At 36.2% G+C, this 12,590-nt stretch overlaps 2 protein-coding genes across 4 annotated transcripts; both read right to left on the reverse strand.

Moving 5' to 3' along the window:
- Positions 1–567: 567 nt before the first annotated feature.
- LOC113361513 lies at positions 568–3,039 on the reverse strand. Of its 3 annotated transcripts, none has more exons than XM_026604741.1 (4): positions 2,688–3,039; positions 2,142–2,363; positions 1,649–1,726; positions 568–1,271 (listed from the first exon to the last, which is right to left on the reverse strand). In XM_026604741.1, exons 1-3 carry the CDS (start codon positions 3,024–3,026, stop codon positions 1,679–1,681), a joined length of 609 nt encoding a protein of 202 aa, XP_026460526.1. In that variant the 5' UTR covers positions 3,027–3,039; the 3' UTR covers positions 568–1,271; positions 1,649–1,678. The 3 variants fall into 3 exon arrangements, with proteins under 3 accessions (XP_026460526.1, XP_026460525.1, XP_026460524.1); XM_026604740.1 differs by having other exon boundaries at positions 568–1,420; XM_026604739.1 differs by having other exon boundaries at positions 568–1,726.
- Positions 3,040–4,150: 1,111 nt separating this feature from the next.
- Positions 4,151–6,909, reverse strand: LOC113356946 (pentatricopeptide repeat-containing protein At4g35130, chloroplastic-like). The gene has a single exon (XM_026600183.1). It carries the CDS (start codon positions 6,840–6,842, stop codon positions 4,425–4,427), a length of 2,418 nt encoding a protein of 805 aa, XP_026455968.1. The 5' UTR covers positions 6,843–6,909; the 3' UTR covers positions 4,151–4,424.
- Between the last annotated feature and the right edge of the window lie 5,681 nt (positions 6,910–12,590).

The following is a 12,590-nucleotide window of genomic DNA, read 5'->3' on the forward strand; positions in this document are numbered from 1 at the left end:
TAAGACCCATAATCAAGATAGTTAATATCGGTTGTATCGGCCGGTATTATAGGTTTTTATCGTGTATCGGGAAAAATCTGTACGATATCTAAAATATCAGCGATACAAGAATTAAACGATAAAAACGCTCATATCGGCCGGTACAAACCAATATATCAGGTTAACCGGTACACTGATAATATCGGCAAGGGTAATTTGGTAGAGTAAATTATTTAGATATGAAAAATTGTAAACATAACTCTTCCTATATTTTTCCTCAATATCCTTGAAAACTCAATCCGATTCGGTTCCAATTATTTTATTTCTTTTAATGATGGTGGAATGTAACTGAATTTGTATTGTGAAGCTTTTGATCTTGAGAAAGAATGCATCATCATATGATGTATCACCGATATAATCTTTTGTATAGGTATATCGGTCTTTTGTATAGGTATATCGGACCCGGCCGATAGATACTGATTCACGATATTAACTACTTTGCCCATAATATATAAGGTCATAAGAATTATTTACTCTTAAAAATTTTGTTAACTTAAAACCAATATGATTCTTCATACCAATGGTCTCTGATAGACTAAAATTAAGAAACTTACATATCCATAATTCGCACGTACATACACACAAATGCAAAATGCCATAGACATTAAATTGTCATTAGTCAGATTCAAAACCTACATTAAACCATAAGAATTAATGAAAGATTCTTCAGGAACACCAAGTTTGAAACTGCTTATTTGAGAAAAGTAGGTTGTGTTCTCTGGGTCATATAGATCTAGATGAAATTCGACATTGTCACCAGTGACATATCCTAATAAAATCTTGAAATCCTGGGGAGTGTGAAACAGGAAGAAGTATCCAGAGAACTTACGAATAGTTCTGTGCAAAATGGCGAAAAGTTTATCCCAAGATTCTATCACTCTGTACACTTTCATCTCCCATACATCTATGCAGCCACGACTTCTACACTCGTGTTACCAAGTAAGCAAAGGGACCCTCCCAATGCACATAAACTTGTCTGCGCATATTCATCGCAAAAGCTGGGTAGCGGCCGTTCATTGAATCTCTCTCATCCTTAAAATCAAAAGAAAGTATAACTTCGTGGAGTTCAGATGCCAAAGGGCCAGTTGCTGCATAGTTACGTAATTGACATTCACTAGAGCCATACCATGTTGTCCTTGATCAAGATACTAAGGTTATATTCTCAATTCTTCTCCAGGATTTAGATTCTAATGTGTATACCTGAACTTTGCAACAAAATTCATCCTCAAACCCTGCATTGTGTAGCACCTCAAATTCATGAGTCTCAAGACCATAACCAAACCCATACTTGAAGTAACTAATATCATTGCGTGACTCAATCAGACACTTGGTACCTCCGTATGCTCTTTAACAAAGAACAACACCATCATCCTCTCCGGGGCTACAAATAAAACCATTATAGTTACCCCAAACATAATGCCATCACTTCTTAACCCCAAAGGATAGATGAAATCAAAATGGGTATTCCATGTATATGATAAATCACAAGTTATAGGCAATGTGCTATTAGGAAGAGGGTAAGTGTTTCTCATTGTATGAATATTGTTCATTTCAGTAACATGATAAACGAGGGTGCTTCCATAACTTGCACCAGGCTTTCGATACACACCTGAACTGCAAGATCGACTTCACGGGCAGTCTAACAAGGATGTTTAGTAAGATTCTCCGATTTTGTAGCTTCGCATTCCTGCATTTCCAAATTCCCAAATCAAGTTCTGCACTAGACAGCTAACACATAATTTTGGTGGAGCCAGGATTGAAGATAAGTTGGGGCAACTGCCCTCACTTGCCCTTAATTGGCTCCACCTTGTCCCTGATATATAAATTGAAACCAACTTATGATTATTTGTTAGTAGTTATTTGTAAAAAGTAAGAAAACCAAACTTATCTGAAGATTAGTCTAACACTATTCTACAACTGATAGTCGACCTGATTGAAGTTAAGAATTTATGTATTTACATACAAATGGTATACATAATCTTCAAAATTTGACTAAAACTGCAACCTAATGTCTGATAGCAGCCACCATATATTTAATAAGATATGGAAATTCAAATTCGTAAATAGGAAGAAATTGCTGGTAGAACTATACAGCATTTTACCTTTTTGACTGGCGTAGAAACCAATTCAAGCTGTGCTCGTGACATCTTGACGAAACATGCCAGCGCGTGATCAAATACTGGGGATCCTAGTTGAACTTTACAAATACGTTCAAGCCACATCTGTTCAGTTTCCCCAGCCTTTGGGCCTTCCAACCAACAAACCACAAATGCACAAGAACAACTCTCTTCTCCTCCTTTGCGAGTGTGAGGTTCATGGTTTATCTGTTAATAATAACACCATGTACATTCAACGAAGTCAAACAGCATTTATTAAGTACAATGTAGTAAATGTTTTCTATGACCTCACCGCCCAACACAACCCACCACCACCACCACCACCAGGAGCACCATATCCTAAAACCCAAAATCTAAACACAGACAAAGAAGCTGAAAAAACAATTGGCACAAACCACTGGGCAGATAAAACATTCAACTAAAAGTCAAACCCTAAAACCCTGAATTAGAGCATATTCACCACCACCAGAACTTTAAACCCTAAATTAGTTCACATACATACAGAAGAAACGAAATGAAACGGTAACTCACCGATTCAATGAAGGCATTGTAGAACTTATGATCGTCTTCCCCATGTTGAAGCAGTGCACAGACGAACCAAAAACGTTTCACATTCTTACACTCTTCATCCTGTAGCTGAACACAAGCCGGACGAAACCTCTTTATAAAATCATCTAATTCTTTGGCAGTTTTGAAATTTTGGACATTGAACTCCTCGTCATTATCTTCATCAAATTCATTGAATCTTACAGTTAGGGAAGTGTCTTGGTTGCTAAGAACCAGCGTATCAACTGTGTACCAAGCATCATCGTGAATTGACCGGAAATCTAAGAGTGGGTTTTGATTTGGTTTTCTGCAAGGGCTACCCATTTTTGAAATCCCAAGAAATTTCCTCAACAGAGAGAAAAGAAGAGAAAAATACAGAGCAGAAAGCCAGCTTCAGGGTTTTTTATTAGGTCCGGCAGCGGCCGGGAATTTAGGATGGGTAGGTGGCTTTAGCATGGGCTCATCAGTCCCTTGGCCAACACGTCCCTGAGCTACTACAAGTCTACAACATTCGCCGCCTAATACGTTATTTGATTATAACATACAACCTTAATGATAAGGGGTACCTAACTGTATACAAAATCAGCAGTGCAGATGTTCTACACTTCTTCTTCCACCTGATAGATACATCTCCTCTGATAAAGTTGACATGTTGTAACTAAGATAAAGAGAAGAAATATCGAGGAAGGGATCGAGTGACATTCTAGCGCGTCAACCGCATGCTATATAGTATAACCACTGGACTTCATTAGGAATTAGGATCATTCCTTGACAGTGTTCTTATGCTGTGTATTTCATACAGAGGCACTGAGACTACCACTGTTGGGGTGTATGACACATTATTCCTTTCCATGTCAACAATATACAATCGTCAGAATTCTACAAAAGAGAACGAACCTCTTTAGTACTGATATTACTACAATTTGAAGAAGCCAAAAAATTTCAGTGGGGTCTACTGAGGTGCTTCATATATGCAACTTATGTAGCAGCACCAGCAGATAGAGGCTAGCAGCCTACTCCACAATCAATCTCCAATGGTGTACTGTGTGGGTATATAGTGTGTTTTGAGCCACTTTCAACATAATTTGCTGGGCTTAAGCGTTTGTCGACCAACAAAAAGAAGCATATATTCTGTCTGTCAGGCAGCTGTGTTAATTCGTGTTCTCAAGCCTTCTCCATGAATTAGATTTTAATGTAAATACCTGAACTTCACAAGATATCCATCATCATTGTTTCCTTGCACTATATATATTCATTTCAGTTACACGGTTTAGGTGTTTGTTAACAAAATCAGGGTCTTTCAACAATATGCACCAAGCTTTCCATACACACCTGAACTGTAAGGTTGACTTGATGGGCAACCTGACAAGGATGTTCAGTAAGATGTTCTGATCTTGGAGTTTCGCTGTTCCTGTATTCGAGGAAAACAATAAATCAAATATCGCTGTTCATTATGAATATTATAAATAAACGCAGATTCAAGTTTGACCCCAGAATGATTTTACATTTAAGAACCCATATGATTTGCTTCCTACAGAGTTTTACAAAAATTGTTACTTTACACTTGTATGTATGCTGATAAAACTCAGTTTCTTTAAACACAGTTACCGTGAACTATTGTTTCCGTCCAAATTGCTTACTTTACCAACACTGTAGGAAAAAGCAAGAAACTTTCCAACTTCTGATTCAATTACGATTTAAGCCCCCGTTGGAATACCAAGTTCACCAGTAGTCTCCGCAGGAACAAAAACCATGCCTGAAATGATGATATATCTTTGTATCCCCGACTATAATCTCTCTTTCAGTAACCTTGGATATCTTTTTAATTGCATTGTGACAAGCTTCACATATTCTTACATTCTTTCTAATGAGGATCGAAGATCCAACTGTTGTAGATATCAAACCGAAACAAAGTGCTAATCTTACACTGTGAGTAAGTGGTAACTCTGATCTTTTCCTTATCAATTCTCGTGGTCTAAACCTCGGGAAACTAGGGGAGTTCATGGTTTCCCCTATCTGGCCCAATATGATTTCCAGCACATTGTAAATCATGTAGGATTCAGAATGGGATCGATCACCATTGGTAAAACTGCAAGTCTTGGTATTAAGCTCGATCAAACTGATTCCAATTGTCTGCTCTAATCCTTTTATGTTCATTAAACATCTAATTCTTTCCACGTCCTCCCATCTCCCAGCTTCAGCATACATGTTAGAGAGCAGAATGTAAGAACCAGTGTTATCATGTTCCAAGGAGAAAATTTGTTCAGCAACCTCCTCTGCCAGCACAATATCACCATTATTTCGACTAGCGGCCAACAGAGATCCCCATATCCTTGCTGTCGGAACCAACGGCATTTCATTTACGAAATTTCTGGCAAGGTCAAGATTTCCACTGCGACCGAGAAGATCAAGCATGCATCCATAGTGTTCAATTCCAGGATCAATACCATAATCAGTTTTCATTGAGCTAAAATGTTCCCATCCTTGATCGATCAAACCAGAGATGCTGCAAGAAGATAGAACAGAGACAAATGTACTTGAATTCGGTTTAATGCCTTTCTCCTGCATCTCCGAGAACAAATCAATGGCAATTTTTCCACAACCATGGATTCCATAAGCCATAATTATTGTGTTCCACGAAACAACATCTTTAGATGGCAGTCTATCAAAAATCTTACGAGCTTCTTGAAGATTACCATGCTTCGCATACATGTCGACGAGTGAATTAGATACAAAAGTATTCACATTAAAACCTAGTTTAGTTATGCACGAATGAATTTGAATCCCCTCCCTCAATGAAGCCAATTCTGCGTAGGCTGGTAGGACACTCGAAATTGTCATGGCATCTAATCTGATAGACCCTTCTTCATGTATATCAAGAAATAGGTTGATAGCTTTTCTTTTCCACTCATTCTGCACGTATGCAGCTAACATGGCATTACACGATATTAAGCATCTCTTGTTCATCGAATAAAATACCCTCTCAGCTAGCTTTGGTTCTTCACATTTTCCATACATATCAACTAAAGCAGTTTCCAAAACCAAATGAGGAAGAAACCCATTTCTAATGGCAAATCCATGGATAGACTTTCCAAGGAAGAGATCTCTTAACTGTGCACAAGCTGGGAGCAAGTTCACCATGGTGATCGCATCAGGGTTTGCATTTCCACTCTGTTGCATCTCCACCAAGCAGCCAAAAGCATCAAGAGGACAACCATTTCGAGCATATCCACCTATCATCGCATTGTGAACTACAGTATTCAAACAAGAAACCTTATCAAACAAATCTACGGCATAATCCAAATTCCCACACTTGCAGTACATGTCAATCAGGGAAGTTTGAACCATGAGATTTGATTCATGTCCACCTCTAATCACATAGCAGTGAGTTTCCCTCCCTAGTCGCTCATAATTTGTGAGAGAACAACCTGCTAGAGCACTAATGATCCCAAACCTATCTGGTTTCAGTCCAAAAGCTTGCATTTCTCTAAAGCACGAGAACAACTTCCACTCATCACCAGCCAAAACATACCCAGTAATTATGGAATTCCAAGAAACCAAATCTCTGTTAGTCATTTTCCCAAACACTTCTTCAGCAAGCTCTAGGCACCCAACTTTACCATACATGACAATTAGAGAATTGCAAATAAACAAATCTGAATCTAACCCAGTTTTGATCAACCTTGCATGAATCTTCAATCCTTCAATCAACGACAACAATCCAGCACATGACTTAATCACAAATGGGTAAGTAAAATTATCAGGTTTCACTCCTTGATATTGCATTAACAGATAAAAATCAATAGCTTCTTCATACAACCCACTATTTGTATACCCTTTAATCATCAAATTCCAATGAAAAGTATCTAAATTCTGCATAGATTCAAACAAAGATAGAGCTTCATTCATAAGCCCTGAATCAACATAAGAACATAAACTACGGGTAAGATAAGTATCATATCTTTTCGTAACAGTTTTCTTTATCTTTACTTGACTTGAATTAATAGTAGTTGATTTTGATAACCTTTGCTTGATTGGAAGAACATTTCGGCTCTTATCTGCTTTATTTATTTCTCTGTTTTGTGAAACTTTTTGTGGATCCTTTGATCTTGAAAAGGTTTGAGCAAATGTGGTAGACATTTTAAGCAGAAAAATGAAAATGGCGGGTAAGATGTTATCAAGTTTGTTTGAGCGAATTCCTGCTAAACCCAGGAAGAAAATGGCGGATAATATCCTACTCTCGTGTGCGCCAAATTTTTATTAAGTTCACGCGCTTGAACGTTCAGCTTCGTGAATCGTAACGCTTGTTGTTTGTAGACAGATGACAAATCCAAAAATGATACTCGTGTAAAATAACTAAATTACTCATGTAAAATATTTAAACACTAACTAGATGACCGCTGCCATGATGGGGAGGCCGACCGAAAAAAAAAAGGAAACACTGCTACAATCGGACTGTAAAAGAAAATTTATGCTTACAGTAAAAGTATCACTTTTCTTGAAACGGAGGGAGTACATCGTTTTATTAGTTACAAAGGAAAATTAGTTGATGCATAAACCAAAATATGGTTACACAAAATTTATGTATCCTTTGTGGTAGTTTGCATAATGAACATACATTTATTTTCGAAAAATTGTGCCTAAGAAGATAAATGCCTTCGAATTTTTCGTAAAAATTCTAAATTTTATATTGTTGTTTGTACTCATTGCGTAGATGTTTTTAAAACCTTTCCAACGAGATAAAATTTATAAAATTCCAAGGCACGGATTTTTAGATATGTTATATTAAAGTTTGGTTACCAATTATACCCCTAAAAAGTAGAATACATAAGGAATTATAATATGATTTGGCTGTTATACTTATACACCTTATTGTCCTTCCTCTTTGGTTTATACAAAAATGTCTAATACCTTATTGTCCTTCCTTTTTGCTTTATTTACGAAAATGTCTAATACCTATTTGCCTTCCTTTTCGGTTTATTTACCAAAATGTCTAAAGAAAAAAAAGAAAATTTTGATTTAGAGGGGCAATATCGTTCTTTCATTGTTGAACCAAATCCAATCTTTTTGTGTTAAATTGGAAAAAATGTCACGCTTCATATTGACACAAAGTCACCATATATAGAGTCCTCCCTCGCTTCGCTCGGTCGGCCTAACAATGATTTCAAGTACTAATAGCAGAGAATATAAAAAAATACTAACTAATAATCTCAAGTAATTAATAACAGAGAGTATGAAAGATTTCTTATAAACTTTAAGAAATGGTTATCCTAAAGCTATTAACCCGACAATTATTTACAGTGATTTCAATACTCGGGTTTTGCTATTTTGTGCATGGATCAATTATTGGCACTGGAAAGTGCAAAAAACAATAAATAACTGGAGAGACGGTGTAAACTTGCATTGGAGAAGGTAAAAAATTGTGAATTCTTGGAAATTCTCTCTTCATAAATGTAAAATTTGCATTCTTCAATGCAAGTTCACACCAACTCTTCAATTGTTTATTAATTTTTATATTTCCCAATGACAATGATTAGCTCTTATCTTATGCATGGATAAACAAAATAATACTCACAAATTTTTGGAGTCAGTATAGTTTTACCAATTTCATGCACGCCACTAGTGTAATGATAAGATGAAATAAAACTTATCAATAGTTCAATACCTCATGGTCAAATGACACTTGTGTCATGAGTGGATAGTTACTTCATCGTAGAATACTCCCTTTTAGATATTCATTATCTTCCTTAAATTATCTCGTTAAATAAGCCTCAAAAACCTAAAAGAAAAAGAATAGAATGACAAGAAGCGCTTCCGCATAAGGGCCTCGTTAAAATCTTGACAGGAAAACATTCCAAAGGATAAAAACCTTGACGAAAAAAAAAAATACAACACACGAAAATCCAAAAATAACTCTCCCTGATGTAACTTTTCTTGATCTGTGAGATACGTGCTGCATTATCTTCGTAGATGATGCTCAGTACTTCTGTTATAGAAGGTAAATCACATGAGCTTTTAGCTATACATATTATATGCTAGCCTCATGAAGGGATATAATCTCAGAGTGGTTGGAAGAGATGGCCGGAAAGCTCTATTTATACGATCTCCATGATATTGGAGTATCTCCACTTGTAAACACATACCAGTTTGAGAAACGACTTTGTGTAGATTGGAAAAATAACCTGCATCTGTATATCCCTTTAGTTGCAAAGAATGAGATACATTCTTTGAGAAAAATAATCCCATGTCTATAGTACCCCGAAGATACCGAAAGATATGTTTTACACCTTCCCAATGCCTCTTTTTTTGGAGTAGTGATGAAACATGCTAACAAATTAACTGGAAAAGAAACGTCAGATTTAATATATTGTGCAAGATACAATATTGCACCAATTGCACTAAACCAATAATAGTTCATTTCTCCTTCTTGGACGAAAAGGGTCATTTTAGGGTAAAAAAATCTCACAACATAGAAGTGTCAAGAGGACAAACTTTATCCATAATAAAATATTTTAAAAGTTTCTATGTGTTCCTTAATCTCAATTCGCCCTTTAATCATTTGTTTTCCTTTAAGAGTTTTTCAAAAGTTCCAACTAGTTTGATATCATCAACATGTACAACTATGATATCAAATCTTATAGTGGTCTTCTTTATGAAGACTCAAGGACAAATAGGATCATTACATATCCTTTAGTTATCAAATATTAACTTAGACGATTATATCACGTTTGTCCGTATTACTTTAATCCATATAAAGTTCTGTTAAGTTTGAGCGAACACATACGACGTGATTTGTTTTGAGATATTCTTGGAATTTTCATATGTATATCTGTATCCAATTTTCCATATTAATTCCTTCAGAAACTACCATACTAATCAAGTATTGTAAAGTAATAACATCCATATCAGGGAAACATGTTTCTTCATAATCAATCCCAGTTCTCTGCGAGAAACCTTTTGCTACAAGTCTCTCTTTATGGCAAAAAAAACTCATTTATCTTATTATGTTTTCTTGCGAACAGTCATTACAACCAACATGGGTTCACATTTTTTGTTGTTTGAACTACATGTTCACAAATATTGTGGTTAGTGAAGAGACTAATTCTACTTTAATGGTGTCCTACTATTTTGTCCAATCATGTCTTTCACGACGTGCTTCTGTATACTATGGCTTACAGCCATCTTTATCCTTAGTAATCTCAGTGGCTACTGTAAACAAAAAGTTATCGTCGGCAAGTACTTTGTTACAATCCCATAATTCTTTCTTGCATGCAAAATTTATGGAAATTCTTTATTTCCTAGTACCAATTCCCTTTAAGGGGAGTTATCCTCTAGTAGAGGTAGTAAGTTTGGAAATGAAGATAATTCATCTAAGGTCTCCATATGAGCACCATCTTTTGTCGATTCTGGTTGGATTTTCCTTTTTCTATGAGAAAAATCATTCGAACCAATGGGATGTCCACGCTTCAAGCGTACCTTAGATGGCTCATTATTGAGACGGTCACGACTTGTCCAAACAGGGACATCAGTGTTAGAGCACTGCTCGGTCGAACTCGCAAGCGTTGTTATCTCAAACTTGTTTGTCAAGTTTAGTTGTCAAAACTATAAGTCTTGATTTCTAGTCTACTTATAGTTAAGTTTCAGATTAGGATAGAAAGTGTAGTTGAGCATTAGACTTCACGGCGCTCATCGATTGAAGATGAATAACTACTAAGGGGAGCTTGTGGAACTTCATCAACAAAAGATATGTGGAGACTTGAACTCATATATCACTCAAAAGTCTATCTACTCTATATCCTATTTGAGAAAAAAGTCGTACAACTATATAGACTTCAATTATACACATTTGATATTTCGAGCTGAGTTTAACTCGCTTACATATTTCTCGAAATATGTGTTGGTAAGCTTTCGCTTTAACCAAGTTCATCTTATATTCTTGACGAAAATCAAAAGATGATCATGTGAAAATCGCCTTGTAACATCTTACATGATTTGTGTGAGACAGTCATTTGACATAGACTCGGAATGTTTCGTATTGATCATTCGATCACTTGAAAATTTCTTTGAAGCTAATAGTTTGTGTGAGACAACTATTTTCGTCTTCCGAGAATGTTTCAATGATTTAAATGGAGTTTAGAACACTTAACCATGATTGGATAAAGCATAGTATGCGTACTTGCATATATGTAATCCAACTCCGGGAACCATAGTATGCATACCCGTACGCGTACTGGTTGGTTTAGTGAAAGTCCGGGAACCTTGTACGCAAACCGGTACGCGTACCGGCGTGAGGTTCAGGTCCGGAAATTTCTGCTAAGTTTGGAAGGTATGCTTGCCCGTTCGCATACTGGCGAACCCAAACTAAGTCCGGCTACTTAGGTATGCGTACCCTTTTGCATACTTGAGTAGGTTATGTTTTAAAATCGGTTTGTTCATAAACTAATACATTTATATAATAAGGAATGCAATCTTTTGCAAACCGTGGCTATAATGTTCATGACTTAATTCAAGTGAATCAAAATAGATTTTGCTTCAATTGTGTCTTGTATACTTCTATGAGAATATAAAAAATTCAAAAACTCTAGAACTAGTTTCATTTGAGTCATTTGAACTAGTTATGGTTAAGATGAATATGCTTGATATGAAAGTGTTCATATGGATAACTTCGTTAACTATTGTTGAGCCAACAAAGGTGTACACGTTTAGGTACGGTTACGGATATCTATATGAAGTCACTTTTCATTTGTGTGTAACAAGCTAAGTTCGATCTAACGGTTGAAAGATATTAGCTTGAGTCTAATCAGGTTTTCATCTAACAATGAATATTGAATGCTTTGTTACCAAGGTAGCATTGATTGCAAACCCTGATTTGAAGACTATATAAGGGAGAACCCTAGCAACTGGGAAACCTAATCCCTACACCTCATGTGTGATACTAGTTGCGACTAGAGTCGATTCTCCTTTAACCTTAGGTTTTTCACGAAACCCTGTAGGTTAACGACTTGAAGACTTCATTGGGATTGTGAAGCCAGACCCAACTATTTTCTCTATAGTTGCGTGTTCTAATCTTGTTGTTTTCTATCGTGATTGAGTACTATCTTCTCTAAGATTTGCTCGAGATTTAATCTCCGATAGGCAAGATAAAAAGTAGTCACAAAAATCTTCGTCTCATCGTTTTTGATTCCACAATATCTTATTTCACTACCATACGATTAAGATTATTATGAGGTGATTGATATTTCTAGGTTGTTCTTCGGGAATATAAGTCCGGTATATCAATTGGCTCTTGTTCACCTTGATTTATCAAAAGACGGAACAAAACTCATAGGTTTATCTGTGGGAGACAAATTTATCTATTCAATAGACTTTTCTGTGTGAGACAGATTGGTTTATCAAGTCTTCGACTTTGGGGCGTAACAACTCTTAGTTGTGGGTGAGATCAACTAAGGAAATCAAGTGTATAGAATCCTGTTGGGATTTAGAGATGTAAGGTGCGCAACTGTACTTTGATCAGTGTGAGGTTGGTTAGGGCTCAGCTACATTCCAGTCCGAAGTTAACTTGGAGTAGGCTAGTGTCTGTAGCGGCTTAATACAGTATGGCGTTCAAATATGGACTAGGTCCCGGGGTTTTTCTGCATTTGCGGTTTCCTCGTTAACAAAACTTGTGGTGTCTGTGTTATTTCTTTTCCGTATTATATTTATTTATATAGTTGAAATATCACAGGTTGTGCGTAAGTTCAATCAATTGTGAATCCAACCTTTAGTTGTTGATTAAATTGATTGACACTTGGATATTGGTTTTTGATACCGTCCAAGTTATTTCTTACATTAGTAGAAATATGGCTTTTGGTAATAGTTCATGCTTTTTTAAGGTGACAGTTCAGGGAA

Source organism: Papaver somniferum, chromosome 3, assembly GCF_003573695.1.
Source record: "Papaver somniferum cultivar HN1 chromosome 3, ASM357369v1, whole genome shotgun sequence".
NCBI classification, from domain to species: domain Eukaryota; kingdom Viridiplantae; phylum Streptophyta; class Magnoliopsida; order Ranunculales; family Papaveraceae; genus Papaver; species Papaver somniferum.

What these genes read in the sequence shown, in the direction of transcription:
- LOC113361513 (XM_026604741.1), bottom strand. Translation starts at nt 3,026, where the DNA reads ATGGGTAGCCCTTGCAGAAAACCAAATCAAAACCCACTCTTAGATTTC. An exon ending in ACAATGCCTTCATTGAATCG is followed by an intron (nt 2,364 to 2,687) that starts GTGAGTTACCGT and finishes TATTATTAACAG; the next exon opens with ATAAACCATGAACCTCACAC. An exon ending in TTTCTACGCCAGTCAAAAAG is followed by an intron (nt 1,727 to 2,141) that starts GTAAAATGCTGT and finishes TTGGAAATGCAG; the next exon opens with GAATGCGAAGCTACAAAATC.
- LOC113356946 (XM_026600183.1), bottom strand. Translation starts at nt 6,842, where the DNA reads ATGTCTACCACATTTGCTCAAACCTTTTCAAGATCAAAGGATCCACAA.